Source organism: Abrus precatorius, unplaced genomic scaffold (genome assembly GCF_003935025.1).
Source record: "Abrus precatorius isolate BTA unplaced genomic scaffold, Abrus_2018 Scaffold3, whole genome shotgun sequence".
Taxonomy (NCBI): domain Eukaryota; kingdom Viridiplantae; phylum Streptophyta; class Magnoliopsida; order Fabales; family Fabaceae; genus Abrus; species Abrus precatorius.
Genome location: NW_020874373.1, coordinates 6,172,837 through 6,188,266, shown reverse-complemented (window position 1 = coordinate 6,188,266; position 15,430 = coordinate 6,172,837). Strand labels below are relative to the sequence as shown.

At 32.2% G+C, this 15,430-nt stretch overlaps 2 protein-coding genes across 6 annotated transcripts; both read right to left on the bottom strand.

The window, feature by feature from the left end:
* Positions 1 to 1,296: 1,296 nt before the first annotated feature.
* LOC113863796 (autophagy-related protein 18h-like) lies at positions 1,297 to 8,674 on the bottom strand. Of its 5 annotated transcripts, XR_003504561.1 has the most exons (11): positions 8,438 to 8,604; positions 6,824 to 7,279; positions 6,097 to 6,537; positions 5,564 to 5,809; positions 4,696 to 5,481; positions 4,424 to 4,599; positions 3,586 to 3,713; positions 3,055 to 3,489; positions 2,605 to 2,836; positions 2,177 to 2,273; positions 1,860 to 2,066 (listed from the first exon to the last, which is right to left on the bottom strand). XR_003504561.1 is itself a non-coding variant. In XM_027497512.1 (10 exons), exons 1-10 carry the CDS (start codon positions 8,546 to 8,548, stop codon positions 2,774 to 2,776), a joined length of 2,700 nt encoding a protein of 899 aa, XP_027353313.1. In that variant the 5' UTR covers positions 8,549 to 8,612; the 3' UTR covers positions 2,305 to 2,773. The 5 variants fall into 5 exon arrangements, 2 of the variants coding, with proteins under 2 accessions (XP_027353313.1, XP_027353314.1); XR_003504562.1 differs by having other exon boundaries at positions 1,297 to 2,273; positions 5,564 to 5,665; XR_003504560.1 differs by having other exon boundaries at positions 1,858 to 2,066; positions 2,177 to 2,836; positions 8,438 to 8,674.
* A 2,966-nt stretch (positions 8,675 to 11,640) lies between these two features.
* Positions 11,641 to 14,781, bottom strand: LOC113862045 (receptor-like cytosolic serine/threonine-protein kinase RBK2). Its single transcript, XM_027495204.1, has 8 exons — positions 14,646 to 14,781; positions 14,203 to 14,535; positions 13,625 to 13,876; positions 13,096 to 13,253; positions 12,324 to 12,403; positions 12,091 to 12,226; positions 11,842 to 11,991; positions 11,641 to 11,751 (listed from the first exon to the last, which is right to left on the bottom strand). Exons 1-8 carry the CDS (start codon positions 14,779 to 14,781, stop codon positions 11,641 to 11,643), a joined length of 1,356 nt encoding a protein of 451 aa, XP_027351005.1.
* Between the last annotated feature and the right edge of the window lie 649 nt (positions 14,782 to 15,430).

Here is a 15,430-nt window from a genome sequence, read left to right as displayed (position 1 = left end):
GGAGTTGGCCGTTGGGTCCCAACTCCCAAGTTGAGCCGAGGTATTCATGCGACGGTACAAAGCTGCCCCTTGTTAAACAATCAACTACTACTTCAAATTGGATTTTCAATTTGAAGTAGCAGAAGTGGAATAAAAGCTGTACAAGAGGTTAGTCAATAATTGGAGATTTTTAACACTTCCAAAGGGACCACTCTTTGTCTTGGACTTGAAATCAACCTCTTGTTCTTGATGCCAATCCATGATAGTGGGGACAACCACTGTGGAACCATTATTTGATAGATTTGGTGCTATTGCTGCAGCTTGCGACGGCAAGACCCGAAGAAAACAACAAAGATACGTCACTCAATCAGTATCCAAAGCCAGGAATCCTTAAATAAAGCTTAATTTTATATATTTTCAATAATCTTGTTGATAATTTAAAAAGAAATATTTAAAATTTTTCGATAGTTTAATATATATTTTTAAAATTAAGAAATTGTAAAATCTTATTAACAGGATATTATGACATTACTAAGTAGTATTTTTTCCGTACCTATTATATTAATATAAGGCATTAACAAAAAAATTGTTGATCACAATCACAATTTTGTATTCACGTGTCCTTGCCTCCACAAGTCCCTTTAGATGCCCAAAAAAGTAAACCAAGAAAGAAAAGATCCTATTGCCATTGATAAGAAAATTATGGCTTGGCAATCCCTTTCTTTAAAACTACGGTTCTTGATCATTGAAATTGACGAGAACTGCAAAGTGCAAACCAAACAATAGTTGGCTACAAATTCCAACTTCATACATCAACTCGATTACATGTTTTTGCTTAAAGTTTAAATTTTCAAACATGGGCCAAGGATGAATGTCAATTTGCCACTGACTTCTTTCTGGAAATGGAACATTTCGATATCTTGTAAAGTTGGTAAAACAATATTTCGCACAGAAGGAATTCGACTGAGATCTTAATCTTGATAACGAATTCAAATAAATCTGAGAAGGCAAAAATTGATTTTAGTTTTCACGACGCTATAGAGAAAACACAAATGTAGAGCAATCTATGCACAAACAGTTGTGTTTTACATTTTAACTTATAAGGTTTATAGAATTACCAGTGAGAGTGAACTTGGAAACATGACATTCTCATTCTCGATATAAGCTTTGAAAAATAAAAATGTTCTCAGACATCATCGATTCTCAAGAAAAGAACATACTAATTTTGTTGAACGAAATAAAAAACATTAAGTTCAGATTTAGAGACACCGATCCCCTCCCACAAAGCTTTTTTTTTTTTTTTTTTTTTTTTTTCTGGTGTATTGATGAGTCGGCGGGAACATACTCTTCACCATTCCAATTTCCTTTTTCTGTTCGAACAAATGATTAGGGAGGCATTTCAGTCCCCCTTCAGTTTCAGTATAGACCATTCATGTCGGTTCCTTATTTCTTTCATGGCCTTTTATTCCCATGGTGTTTGATGGGGCATCCATAAACTTGAGAGGATATTTTATACCTCTTTAAATTAAAAGTTGTGATTCTTTTAATATCTTAAAAATAAAAAAAGTATTAACATATTTTTTAACTAAATCACTAACTCCATTATCTATCCATATCAAATTTACGGTCAAAATTGTTCCACATTTAAAACAGGTACCAAACCCTCTCACTTAACCCCAAAAATTTTACCTATTCACATTCCTTCATAGTTTCACAATTTTTTTTTTCTTGTAATAAGCATCATTCCATGATTTATTAATAATGGAAAATCTTTGAACTTGTTAGATAAAAATGAAATCAAATTTTCTTTGGCCCCACCACATTATCTTCCTCGGAAAATTTTCCTTCGCTTATAAAATAACAAAATCTATGATTTGTAAATAATTTTATAGTTTCTACTTTTCTTTTGATGGATAATCAATTGTACTTTGTTGTCCAAACCATCCACAAGAGACAATAAATCAAACATTTAGATAGGCAGTGGTGATGTCCCCAGCATTTACATCAAACAACAAGCATTCGGTGAAGAGCCCGACTCTTGGCGAGTAGAATATGAAATATGACTAACATATTAAGCCATTTAGTGTCTGCAGACAAGTCAATTGCAACTCTTCAACCTCAATATTTTAGTTATATTTCATATTCTACTCAAGCAATAAATAAGGCAATGAAAATTAGTAAAGCTAAGAAACATTACTTTGGTAGCATGAAAAGGGGGAAAGTGGCTTGGCGGAGAACCCGGCCATCAACGTATCACCAAGATCTTTAAAAGACTTGAGCAGAAACTAATTGACCTACAAAATCGTTAGCAAAAGAACGTCATTTAAAAAAATATCTTTTCAGCATCATTTTATTTTCCAGAGGACCAAAGCTTTTATGAGAAATATATAATCCTGCATGATTTGAGTAGAGTAAAGCAGAGTAACAGGTAATAAACTATTTCATATTTTTGGTTTCTTTCTTTCTATTTACGTTTTCTCTCTACTCCCTGCCTCCCTCTCTTATTCTGTTTATTTTTTCTTTTTCCATCACTGTATGAAGAAATTACATTTTAAAAACACACAGAATCTTCCCAGTGCCCACACAAATAATTTGTAATTATGAATTTCAATATACAGCATTTACATTCAAATTAGAAGGTAAGAAGCATCATTCGCCTGGGAATTAGAAGTTAAGAATAATATTTGGGCTGGGAAGGAATATTGTCGATCATATAAAAATTCCTTGAATCAATGGTCAGCGGCATTTAGGTTGTTGCAAGGAAATCACCAGCATTTGTCATTTAATAAATCCTTTACTGCACCAATTTAAAACAACTTGAAGAGAGAGGCCAAGCATGAAAGAAGCATTCATCAACCTGCAAAACAAAAACATTTTTTCTAATTCTAAGTAAAACATTTTGGAAACAGGTTACGTGATGATTAAGAAAAGGAAAACTATTTTCAATAGCTCCTGTTTTTAGTAATACACATTTTCAAGTGCGTACACACACCACATAGATGCACGATCAAAAGGCAAAAATTACTAAAATTAAATTCCATTAAATCAAAATGTAAACTGCTTCAGAATTCATACCTTCCTCAGAGAAGTCAAATACACCACCAACAATGTCATCACTGTTACCATCTTCCTCAGATTTCTCCTTGTCACACTGTCTGCTGCAACCCATACCAGTAACAATTTCTGCTGATTCATGACAGTCAACTGATGCTTTACAGTAACCTTGAAAAAATTGCTCAAAATTGGGCAAGTTATTTATTGGCTCCTGATGAGTAGTGTTCATACTCAAAGTATAATCACTACAATTTGAATTCAAATGGTAACTGGTTTCACCACCGATTGATGATTTAACTTGATTAAATACATTATTAGCAAAATGAGAGCCACCTTCTGATAAGTCATCGATGTCAACAGTTTCCAGGTTTGAATGAGATGATTCCAACACAACTTCCTCTCTGTTCTTGCCACAAATCTCTGATCCAGATGAGTCGATTGATGAAGAAAAATATGCTGAATGCATGAAAAAAAGTCAAGAACAAAGAGTTACATAAGTCATTTAAAAGAATAAAAATATATAATAAAATATGTCAGACTGAATAATCTTACCAACATCTGCCTTCAAAGCAGAACCAGGCATCATCAACTTTGAATGGGAAATAACGGCATCTTCAGTCAACTCTTCAGTTACATTAGAGTCATATGAAGAGCTAGAGCATCGTCCCATGACAATACCTCTGCCAAAGTTTGAGAATATTAGACTAACAAAAACCAAATACTCCCTCTGATCGTTATAATGAAGCACTGTCTATCAGGTTTTTAGACTTTTAGTGGTCCTTAAACTCCTTTTTATAAATCATTTTACAATTCTTATGAAGCATTTAATTTGTTTTTTCTTCCTATTTACCCTTTATAAATGGAATTGATAGAAATCATATATTAAATTCATCAACAGAAGGAGGAAATTTTCAAATTAAAATGTAGATAATGTAATTAAGTTCAATGATATTTAATCACAGTAAAATTGGCAAGTTAATAATGTAGTTAAATATGCCTTATAAAAAAAGATCACAGGGAGCATTGGTCGGGTTATTGCTATATTTAAACTTTTCTCAGCAGGATAAAGACATTCAAGCAACTCACAAATTGAACCTCTCAAACACAAGAAGTAAAAAATGTAACCCTAAAGATCACACCCCATATCATTTACACAATAAATAGATAAACATGATGTCAAAGTAGTCATTAAAGTAAATTAGGGCAAGTAAAAATTTAAGCCCTCACTACAAAACCCTCTATACTAGACTCCACACTGGTACTAAGTGCTAGATGGCAATGCAATGAATTGAAGGCATACCTCATATTTAGAATAGAAATGATGTTGGTGGACAATTATAACAAAGACGTCTCTAATTGACCAAGGAAGAGGCAGATAAAGGGTAATTACCTGTCAACCCAAGTAGACCGAACACCATTGAAATGGTTAAAGATTGGCAACAAATCCTTCTGTCTTATTTCAACCTCACTAACAGGAATATTCTCGATTTCCATCTCTCCACTGGTACTAAATTCACATAACTTCATCTCCTTGGTCTCCAAAGGATTCATCACAAAGAAAGACACCTAAACATTGAGGGGGTAAAAGTTTAGCTGAAACAAAACTAGAATGTTGGGAGAGGTAACAAGCAGATTATCCAGAATGGAAACACCAATATATACCTCAGACTTCAGCCAAATTGAAATTCTCCCAGAGCTTATTTGTACCTCTGCATTTGAAAAGTGGCATTGCTCTTGAAGATTAACAGAACTGTTGTTCACAGCACTATTTTCTTGACCATCTAAAGTTTCCAAGATCATTTCTGGAGCTTCCAATGTATTCCCCAATATATGCACCTCTCTTTCCGGACAATCATGTCTCCTACAGACATCCCACCATTGAACAGGTTCAACTTTCAGTCGCATATCCTCTTCTTGTATCTGTGCTGAAGGAACTGGATCTATTCTTGGAATAGTTCCACTAGGAACTGCCCCCAACGATGGTAGCAGTCTATATTGAATTAAATGACCAGAAGGGGTATAAACCAATAAATGCTCCAAGGCACGAATTTTAGATAATGCACTGGGTGCATCATAAGGTATTGAATTGTGAAATACAGCAGAAACAGCACCAGATGGAATGGAAACTTTTCCTGCAGCAGAAGATGCAGCATTACAAACTGTATTGAGCCATCCAGTATTGTTATATTTTATTCTGCTAACCACAGATAGGACAACAGGAGGTAGGGGTGCTGGGTGACACTCTTGCTGTTTTGCTGAGAAACACGGAGTGGACCACCATGGTAGAGGTAAAGTTGGAAAAAGAACAGGCCCCTCGGGGCCATGGTTCTGTATCTGAAGAACTGTTTCACCACCAAAAGCAGCAAGAACAAAAATATGACAAGTGCCCTTGGACGAAATGATGGCAATCCACTTACTGCAACGGCTAAAACAAATATCTTCTATAACCTGTATAATGTACAAAATAATGTCAAATCTATGAGTGTATAAACAAAGACACCTTAAACAAATGCTGAGAATAAGAGCATACAGCTGATGTCATGCCACGGTGGAGCTTGTACAGGTGTACATGAGAATAGCTCCAATTACTGCTTTGACAACCCGATCCATTCCTTGAAGAGGATGGTGTAATCTGAAATATATTAATGTTGGTTCCATGAATGGATGCAGTAACCAGAAGTGTCCCACTTCGGTCAAAACACAAAGCAGATATTGGACTGTTATGAGCTCTAAATTGTGCCACAACAGCACCTGAAAGAAAATCTTTGACAACAACCTGCAATAAATCAGATATAGATTCAACAAACAGAAGAATTATTTCTTTCAAATAACATACCATTAAAAAAAGAGGGAGTTAAGGGATGAGACTTCAGTAAAATACTCAGTGCTATTAACTACCTTAATAAATCCTTCTTCTATGGCTAAGCTGAACCAATAGAGGATCTCAAGCAAATTCTAATACAGACGCCAATATACTTAAAACAGAAAATATCTAGTCAGCACGCTGCACAAAGAAAATCAGATTGAAACTTCTTAAGTTGTTGCCAACAATAGAAGACTCACCACACCAGCTGTATCTGTTTCAGCAGAACGTGATGTATACCGACTAACTTGCCAGCTTGAATTTGATGATACAGGAGAATTGGATCCATCAGGTAAAAGATCCTGATAATATTTAGACAATGTTTTATATCCCAGGTCACTGAGGTTGATCAGTCCAGCAGCAAAGTGCTTGCCTGATTCCATGGCATATCGGGCAACAAGGTTTCCATTGCTGGGTGATGTTGATGGGCTAACAGTGGGAGGTGTCAGACTCTGTGGACAGAGACGGCCTGCATTTGACAGCAATGAGTTGTTGGAAGCATAAGCTAACCATCGTGGTCCTACAGCCATGGGACCATACCCAATATTAATACCAACAATTCCCTGACCTCCCAACTGAGGTACAGGGTGAGTGAGAACACTGAATTTATTCTCAAGAGTAAGAGCATCAAAACAATATATCTGCCATCATAATAAAAGGGGAAGGGGGAAATCAGGTTAGTGCTATGCAGTAGCAAAATCATTAACAATAGATAACATTAAATTCATATCTAGACACAAAAATAATTATTATGTGACATAACTGTCATTATCCTGCACCCTTGCAATTTTCAAACATGGCAAAGGAAATTGCTAAAATCTATCCAGAATCTATTCAATTTTCCCCAATAAGTTTAATTTAACATGTTTATTTCCAAACTTTAGTGGTAAAAAATAAATTGAATAAGTACTTGTATCAAAACCTTACTTGCGTAACAAGACCTATGGCCACAATTCTAGAACTGCATCTAACCATGTAGACAGTTGAACGGAATCTCAGTGCATGGACATAGGTATGGGACCTTAGTGAGTAAAATCGAACTGCTGTAGCTGAGCAGGCTATATTTTCAGCTTGAGCTTCAGTGTGATCTCTGAGAAGTCCATCTTTTCCATTTTGCATTGTACCTGGAATCTTTGATTTATCACATGCAACAACTAAGAGTAAAGGGTGTGATGCTCTAAATCCTTCATGACCCTCAGATCTTTCAGGGATGGGTTGTATCTGTAAAAATGAAACTGGATCATCATGCTTTGAGGCAAGTTCCCTGATATTGGAGGCATCATCCACATCTAGAACTTGAAAGCCATTGGAATAACCAAGTAACAGAACATGTTTGAAAGAAGATGGACCAAACTCTAGCCTGTCAAAGCAAGCCCAAAGCACCTGCATAGCAAAACAAAGCATAAGTAAACAATTCTGCATCTTTCGTCCATAGATAACAAGTCCACCATGTATAGCTGTAAAGCAATTATGAAATTTGACATGAAATAGTGCAATGGTTAGGTAAACGGTGTACCAAAAAGCATCATATGGCAAAATGACACATTTTCAGAGAAAATTTTCAAGAAACCACAAACTAACTTAGTACTTTGACATTCTAATTTCTGAAAAGTTATTCACTAGTGGTCAATAAGACACTAACTTCTTTATCCCATTATTAATCCCCACCATTTTTTGTCACAACTTTTACAGTTAGGTTAGATTCAACCTTACTGTGAGTGAATCCTTAGCATACACCAATTCTAGTTTTGGAAACAGTCATTCCCAGAACGCACTCATTTACTCCCTCCACCCCCCATCTCCGTGTATGTACTATTGAATGGTCACAATTGGATCCTTCCATTTTCAACTGATACAATCCTCCTACACATATCTCCCCCCCCCCCCCCCCCGGTACAAAACAAAATAAAATCCTCATTCTTGTTTTTCTCATTTTTTTCACACGTATTCAGAGCTTCCATATCAAATCAAATCAATTTTTATCCTCTTAATAAATCATTCATTCAATCAAAGAAGATATTTTCTTTTTTCGTTTCATTAATCAGCACGCAAACTTATTAAAGCAAATCACTACAAACAAATTTTTTTTTTATCAATTAAACCAATTTTTAATAATTTTTTTAGAAAGTTTCAAACACTTTGCATCATTATATTTTTATCATCAGTAATGATGATTTTATACTTTACCTGCTTTTACAAAATCCCGTAGAATGCTGCAGTCAATGCACGGTATAGTACACTAACGATTTTTCTATACACACGCACGCACATCGCCATTCGGCTCTCGAGTGGCAAATAAACATTAAGAAGAATTTCATGGAATAAAATTTTGCCGCCAGAGAATGAAGATCAAATTCAAAACGCACACATATTCAACCTCTCGCTCCATTCTGAACCGCATTCTCCCATCCAAATTCAAATTCAATAAATAAATAACCAAAACGATAACCATTACACAAAAAAAAAAAAAGCAACACCATCGGCTCAACAACACAGTACCTTTGTATAACATGCTAAAGAGTTGAGGAAGAGTAAAAGAACCTGGTCCTTGCTGCGGGAACGAACACCAGAAGAAGCAGTCTTAATGCAAGTAGATATGAAGTTGAAAGACGAAGGGATAAATCGAGTGTTCTTAAGACTCTCCTTCTTCATAATCCTAAGTGAACGAAGCGATTCTGTTCCGGGGAGTCACCGCCGATGAAAGTAAACCATGTTTGGGCGTTGATTTTGATTTTCTCTCCTTGGAGTGTTAGATTGCAAAGCAAGTTTGCTCGAAATGCCACTAACATCCCATCACATTTTGGGTAATGTCGGGCACGTCCCCTCCAAATATTTTTGAAATGGGGGGTAATTTCGACCTTACACCTGGACGGCGTGGAATGCTCCGATAGGCACGTGGATCTCGTGTGCCATTTTGGATAACTTAGGTACGGTTCTAAGCTTGATTACGACACCACATGCCCTCCGAATATCTTATAATTAGATGCCGAACCTTTTCCATCTTACCAGATTAGGGCCCATTTGTTTATAGACTATATAAAAAATATAAATACTTTTTTATTATAAGAAATATTATTTGGAGATATTAAATTTATTAAAATAGTTTTTTATTTTTTAATAATTTTTCAATTTAATTATTAAATATAAAAATATTAAATAATATTTTGTATTTTAGTTTATTTTAAATATAATATATTATTTCAAATATAAAGTAAATAATTATTATTCAGTTACTTTTCTATAAATGTTTAATTCAAGTATAATTTTACATATCTTTTTCATTATAACAATATTATATAATTCAAAAACTGGATGAATAAAATTCAATTATAATAAAAATATTTAATATGTCATTTTATTAAATTTATTGTTGTTTGATTCCATTTTTTTATTTTAAAAAGTAACTATAATTGTAATTTTCACAGGCTGATAATAATTTATTTCAAATTTTTTTAAGATCTTAAAAAAATACAATATTTTGCGACTATTCTTTTAAAAAAGGTAATCTGTAATTATAATATTAATAGGCATGTTTGAACGAGCTTATAGTTAGCTTAAGAAAATAACTTATAATTTTTTAATTTATATTTAGTAAATTTTTTAATAAATTTAGAAAAATTTATGTACAAATTTAATATAATTTATTAAAATAATTTATTTTATTTTATTTTAAATAGATTTATTATTAAACTATCATATAAAAAATTATCAAATAAAATCTTAAACAAGTACTGTTTTCAAACTCACTCTTTGTAAAATTTATTAAAATAAATTTTTTTTAATTTATTTCAATAAATTTAATAATTTTACATAAATTATCATATAAAAATATTAAATAAATGTTTCTATATCAAGTACACTTAATATATACATAAATTTTGTGTCAAATGTAGTTGAAAACTTTCAAAAAGTTGAACTAACGTTAAATTAATTAATGTTTATTGGAAATTTAATAAGAGTGTTGCTTATTTCTTGCTCTTTTCTTTAAATTAAAATAAAATTGTGCCATGTGTTGTTACAGCGTTAATTTCCATCACTCAATGGCAACCCCATAAATTTCAAGTTGTTTGAATTTTATGAAATTTGAATAAATTTTACCCATAATATGTTAATACAAGATTTTAAGCATTTTTTAAAACATTTTTAAATGTTTGTTTACATTAAATATATTTTTAAATTTCATATTAATTATTTTTTAAAATTTTTATATTTTAATTTTGGTTAAATATGTTCTTATTTATAAATTATGTCAATTTTTAATCTTTTAAATTATTTTAAAATTTTTATTTAATATAAAAATATTCATCGTTAATAATTAAAGTATATTTTTAAAATTTTTATTAAATCTTAAAATAGTTATATAATATATTTTTAATTAATTAATTTTCAATTTAATAGCAGCCGTGCTATGTACATGAAAAAGCACTATTTTTTAAAGTGCATTTGGGAAAAAGTAAATAATTTTCATTAGATTTGAATAAATAGATGATAATTTGATAACTCATTATACGTGAAAATTTTCCTTAAACTAATTTCGTGGGTTAATTTTTTAACCTTACCAAACAATCATAAGGGCTGTTGAGCTAGATTCAGTAAATATAGTATTTTGGGGGGCTAGTTACTCTCTAATATATACTTCTGATACCTTAGAAGTAAACCTCGAAAATACATTTAGCATTCATTTCCTCATTACTTCATTTTGGGCATTTTTTCACGAAAAGCTATCAAAATCACTGCATTCCAGAAAATTATGCTAAGAATTGTATTGATAAGTGTAGAAATATTATTTGTTGTGAGATATTGGTCTACTTTCTTCTTCTACCATATAAAACTATGCACTATATAGCATTTACAAAAATGAAAGATGTCTTGTTCATGGTATAAGGTGCCAGAGAAATTCACCATTCTCCAAGTCCAAACGCTTTTGAAAGTATGTTTTAACTTACAATTTTGGTAGAAGAAAATAGAACTAAAAAGATTTTGATCAAAACTACTTGTTCGGTTAAAATGTGTGCAGGGAATTAAATAAATAAATAATAAGTAAAAAGGAATAAAATCTCTCCTGAATTAGTAGAGATTTTTCTTTTTTTTGACAAAATTTAGATTTAGCTTCTCAAATCTAATGATAATATGTACATATATTTTTTTTATCATTAAATAACCATCATTAAGAACATGTTATATATTAAACTTAAAATTTTGATGACAAGAAACTTAACGTAATATATATTTTCTTTTACTTCGTTCGCCTTCCCCCTTTAAATAAAAAAGCCCATAAAAACATTTTTATTAACTTTTAAATGATATAACAAATGTTTATATATACGCTATAAAGGTATTTGCGGGATTTTTAGGATACCAAAATCAAGTCTTATTAATGAAAACAATATCTACTTTATCTCAACCAAGGTTATCAAAGCATAAACAAACAAGTCTATAATATGTCTGTTTTATAATTTTGATTAAACTATTTAATTCAAAGAAAGATAGGAGAGAAAATAGAATCCCTAATACTAGAATCAAGACAAAATTGGAGGGAAGGGACTCTAAAGTCTAATCGGGTTCCTCCACATTCCCTCCCCTCCAACCGAATAATATGTAGAGTTTTGTATATATTTTGGTGCATACAACCAAAAACATAACCTTAGGTTTTGAATATGAAGCTCTTAATTAGCTCTCAACAATCCAAGGGAACTTGATTATGTTGACTAAGATCACTTACATATATAGTTTCTTGAGCTGTATTATCGTACTATATCCTGTAACTCCTCCGAGCATGTTCTTTGGAGAGAGGGACTTGGACATTCTTCAACAATTTCATGCGCAGCGTCATCGCCTCTTAGCAATATTGCAACCTGAAACCAACATAAATTGTAAAAGCCATCTTAGTTTATTTTCATTAAGATTATGGTAATGCAATTGTGTCATTTAGGTTGCACACTTGCCTGACTCATGCTGGGGCGTAAGATAGGAGATTGCTCAACACATAAAGATGCAGTCAAAACAGCACGATGCACTTGTTCTCGGTCATATTCATCACCAAGAGAAGGATCAATAAGGTCCTTAATCTGGTTAGCATCAAACAAAGGTTTTGCCTACAACACATAAGAAATTAAAATATGACGAGGCCTTTCATGTAATTGTACATATATAGATGAAACAACGTATCAACGTTCAGTGAAGTGATTAATTACCCATAACACAATACTTTGTTGCATATGATCCAAAGCTTGGTGCCCAGTTATGATCTCCAAAAGTAGAATCCCAAAGGAGTAAACATCAGTTTTCTCGTTTACTATGCCATGCATCAAATATTCAGGAGCAAAATACCTGTGAATAAAATAATGAGGGCTAAATGAATCATGAGAATGTCACAACTCACAAACTACATTGTTTTTGAAGTTTATAATATAATATATTTGCATACCCGAATGTGCCTTCAAATTTGGATACATAGTGACTACTACATTGTTCTGGTAACCACTTCGCAAGTCCAAAATCACAAATCTGGAGAAGTTTTCAATTAATCAGAGAGTGATAAATTAGATGCATATAGGCCTTAGATTGTTTGCAACTAATTTCTCCCAGCAGAATATGCAATAATAATGCATGAAAGAGAACATTATATTTAGCAAACACCATGTAGCTCAGTTAATGTAATCCTCTCTAGAGATAAATGGTGGCAGATTTTTAGGAAATATGATGTATTTCAAAATGCTAAATTGAAGGTGGATGATATATCTCATAAAAATACAAGTTTGATGGTGTTACTATGTGAGAGAAGAATCGTCTGTAGAACTCAACAGATGAAGCATAGCCATCCACAGCTAGAGTTACTAGTTCCACATATCGTCACTATTTTAAGATAAGCACAGGAAATATTATCGTAGGATAGGCATGGATGGTCCTAGGGATAGCCATGCACGTATATCAGAAAATGAGAAGAAATGCAAAGCATTTTTTTCCAGGATATGTTAAAAAATCAAAATAATTTTATTTTGTTAAAATGTATTAAAAATTATGAAAAAAAGGTATATTAATAATATTTTATAATATAAACATTTTCTTTTTAAAGAGCAATTTTTTTTCCAAACTGATCGAACATACTCTAAACTTCATATGTCTAAGGTAACAATGCACTTTATATATATGTGTGTGTATATAATAGCAATCTCCAAAGAAAAATGATAAATATATACCTGTGGTTCAAAATTCTCGGCAAGCAAAATATTATCTGGTTTAATGTCTCTGTGAATGATTCGCCTTTGACAATTCTCATGAAGATAGAGGAGGCCATTAGCTATTCCCATGATAATTTTATGCCTTATACTCCAATCTAATTTAATTTTATTTGAACCTGAAAGAGTTAAGTATTTCTAGTAAATATATTTAACACTTAATTAAATGTTTAATCTCAATTCAAATTTAATATTGTAAATATTTTTATTAGGATATAGTCTTACCTTTTTAGAAACTATTATTTTTAATCCTTTTAATTGATGCAATTTACTGAAATATTGTCAAATACTAACTTTAATTAGATTGCATCAATTAAAGAGACTAAAAATAATAATTTATAAAAAATATAAATTATATACTAACAAAGTATTTTATAAAAATAAATTCAAATAATACAACTTTTATATTGATTAAACACTTAATTAAACCATATATTTAAAGATAAAGTTAGATTTTCACATAGGAGAATACTTAAAACAAAGCACACACCATGAAGAAGAGATCCTAAATTTCCGAGTGGAGATAATTGGAAGACAAGGTGCATTTCTTCCTCAATTCCACATCCAATGAGCTTGGCAGTATTAGGATGGTCAACATGAGCCATAATCCCTACCTCAGATAGAAAGCTTGATGTCCTCTCATCTTCACTCCCTTTAACCAGTCGCTTAACCGCTATTAGTTGCCCATCTTGGAGGCGACCCTTGTAAACCACAGCTTGACCACCTCTTCCAATTAAGTTTTCTACAAGTAATTAAAGTCACATTGATGACATTTTTGAGAAAACAAAATTATATACTCAAGAGAAATGCCACTAATAGCAGCCAAAATTTATTGAAATTTATAAATTTACCGTAAGACTTATTAAATAAAAAAGTGACATTCATATGATTTAGCTAGTTTCATTAAATTTCAATGAATGATAAAGAAAGTGTTAAAATAAGCGTGTCTGTGAAAGTAATGCATAAATTTTCTACCCACTATTACGTAGATAGCAAATATTTTCAAATGAATTCACAATCAACTATACTATTATTGAATAAAATACTGGATAAACCATTGGTACAGACCATTGCTGAAATTGTTGGTTGCATTTTTCAGGTCAGAGAGGCTGAAATTCACGAAAGATCCGGTTTTGTCTGAATTACATAGAACAGGATATTCTCCAGTGCTTTTGCTTTTAGATTTCATTGCGTTTGGGAAGCAAGAAGAAGAGGGTAGGTGCTTAAATGATATTTTTTTCAATAGTTTAAAAGACTTGCTCCATTGAAATCGTGTCCCGAAGCTTGGACAAGTAGGAGCCAGTTCAGGTGGTTGATGAGAGTCAATGCCTGTAATGCGTAAGACTTCTCTTAGAGTTGAGACAACTTCTTCCTTTTCCCCCATATCAAATTGTCTCGAGTCTTTAAGAACACAATAAAAATGGTGGAGTTATGATCACAGGCACATAATTATGGTACAAGACAACGTTTATTGAATTAGAAAGAGGGGTGTAGCAATAAAAGAAATTAACCTTGTGTAGAAGAAGGGCAAGAAAATGCATTAATGCCTCGCTTTTTGCGTTTGTCATTAAAAGCTTTGTCCACTGGGACCATCCTTGATCCGTTTGCAGGACTTTTTTCTTCACTGTCCTGCATGACACGAGTCATCTCAAACATCAGCAACGCCAAACTTTTATGGATTGAAAAAATTATAATTTTTTTACTAAAAATATAAAAGGAAAAAAATTAATTTTTAAAAATAAAAATTTATTTTTTTCCATTCTTTTTTTCATCTTTAATTTAAATTTAAAAACAAAATGCCCGTTCTTTTCATTTTCCCTTTGAATGAGAAGAAGACTGAAAGAAAGAAGAGACACAAACAAACAAAGTGAGTAACTGAACAAGGATTAGCATAGTGCACTTGAAAGGTAGAAGAACAATGAATAGCATCGAGAAGCAGAAGAGTAATAATAATAACAATAACTTTTGATACTGAATTTCGGCATGGAGAGAGAGACACAGTAAATGAGGCAGTGTTACATTAGCAAATTTGTTCTCATTTGCGATGAACTCATTAAAAATAAATGAATAAAAAACTGCCACCTGTTTTGATAATTAATAATATAACATATTTTCTTTGGTAGACAGAAAAAGAGAAGAAGATTCTCACATCTGCTGTGTTAGTGATCACTGGCGATACAAACTAAAAAATAAAATACAATCAGAAAACAATAGAAGCTGAAGCTCAGTGTTGTAATTGGAAAACATGGTTGAACATAAACTGAAACCAGACATGTTGGGAAAGCATGAAAGTGAA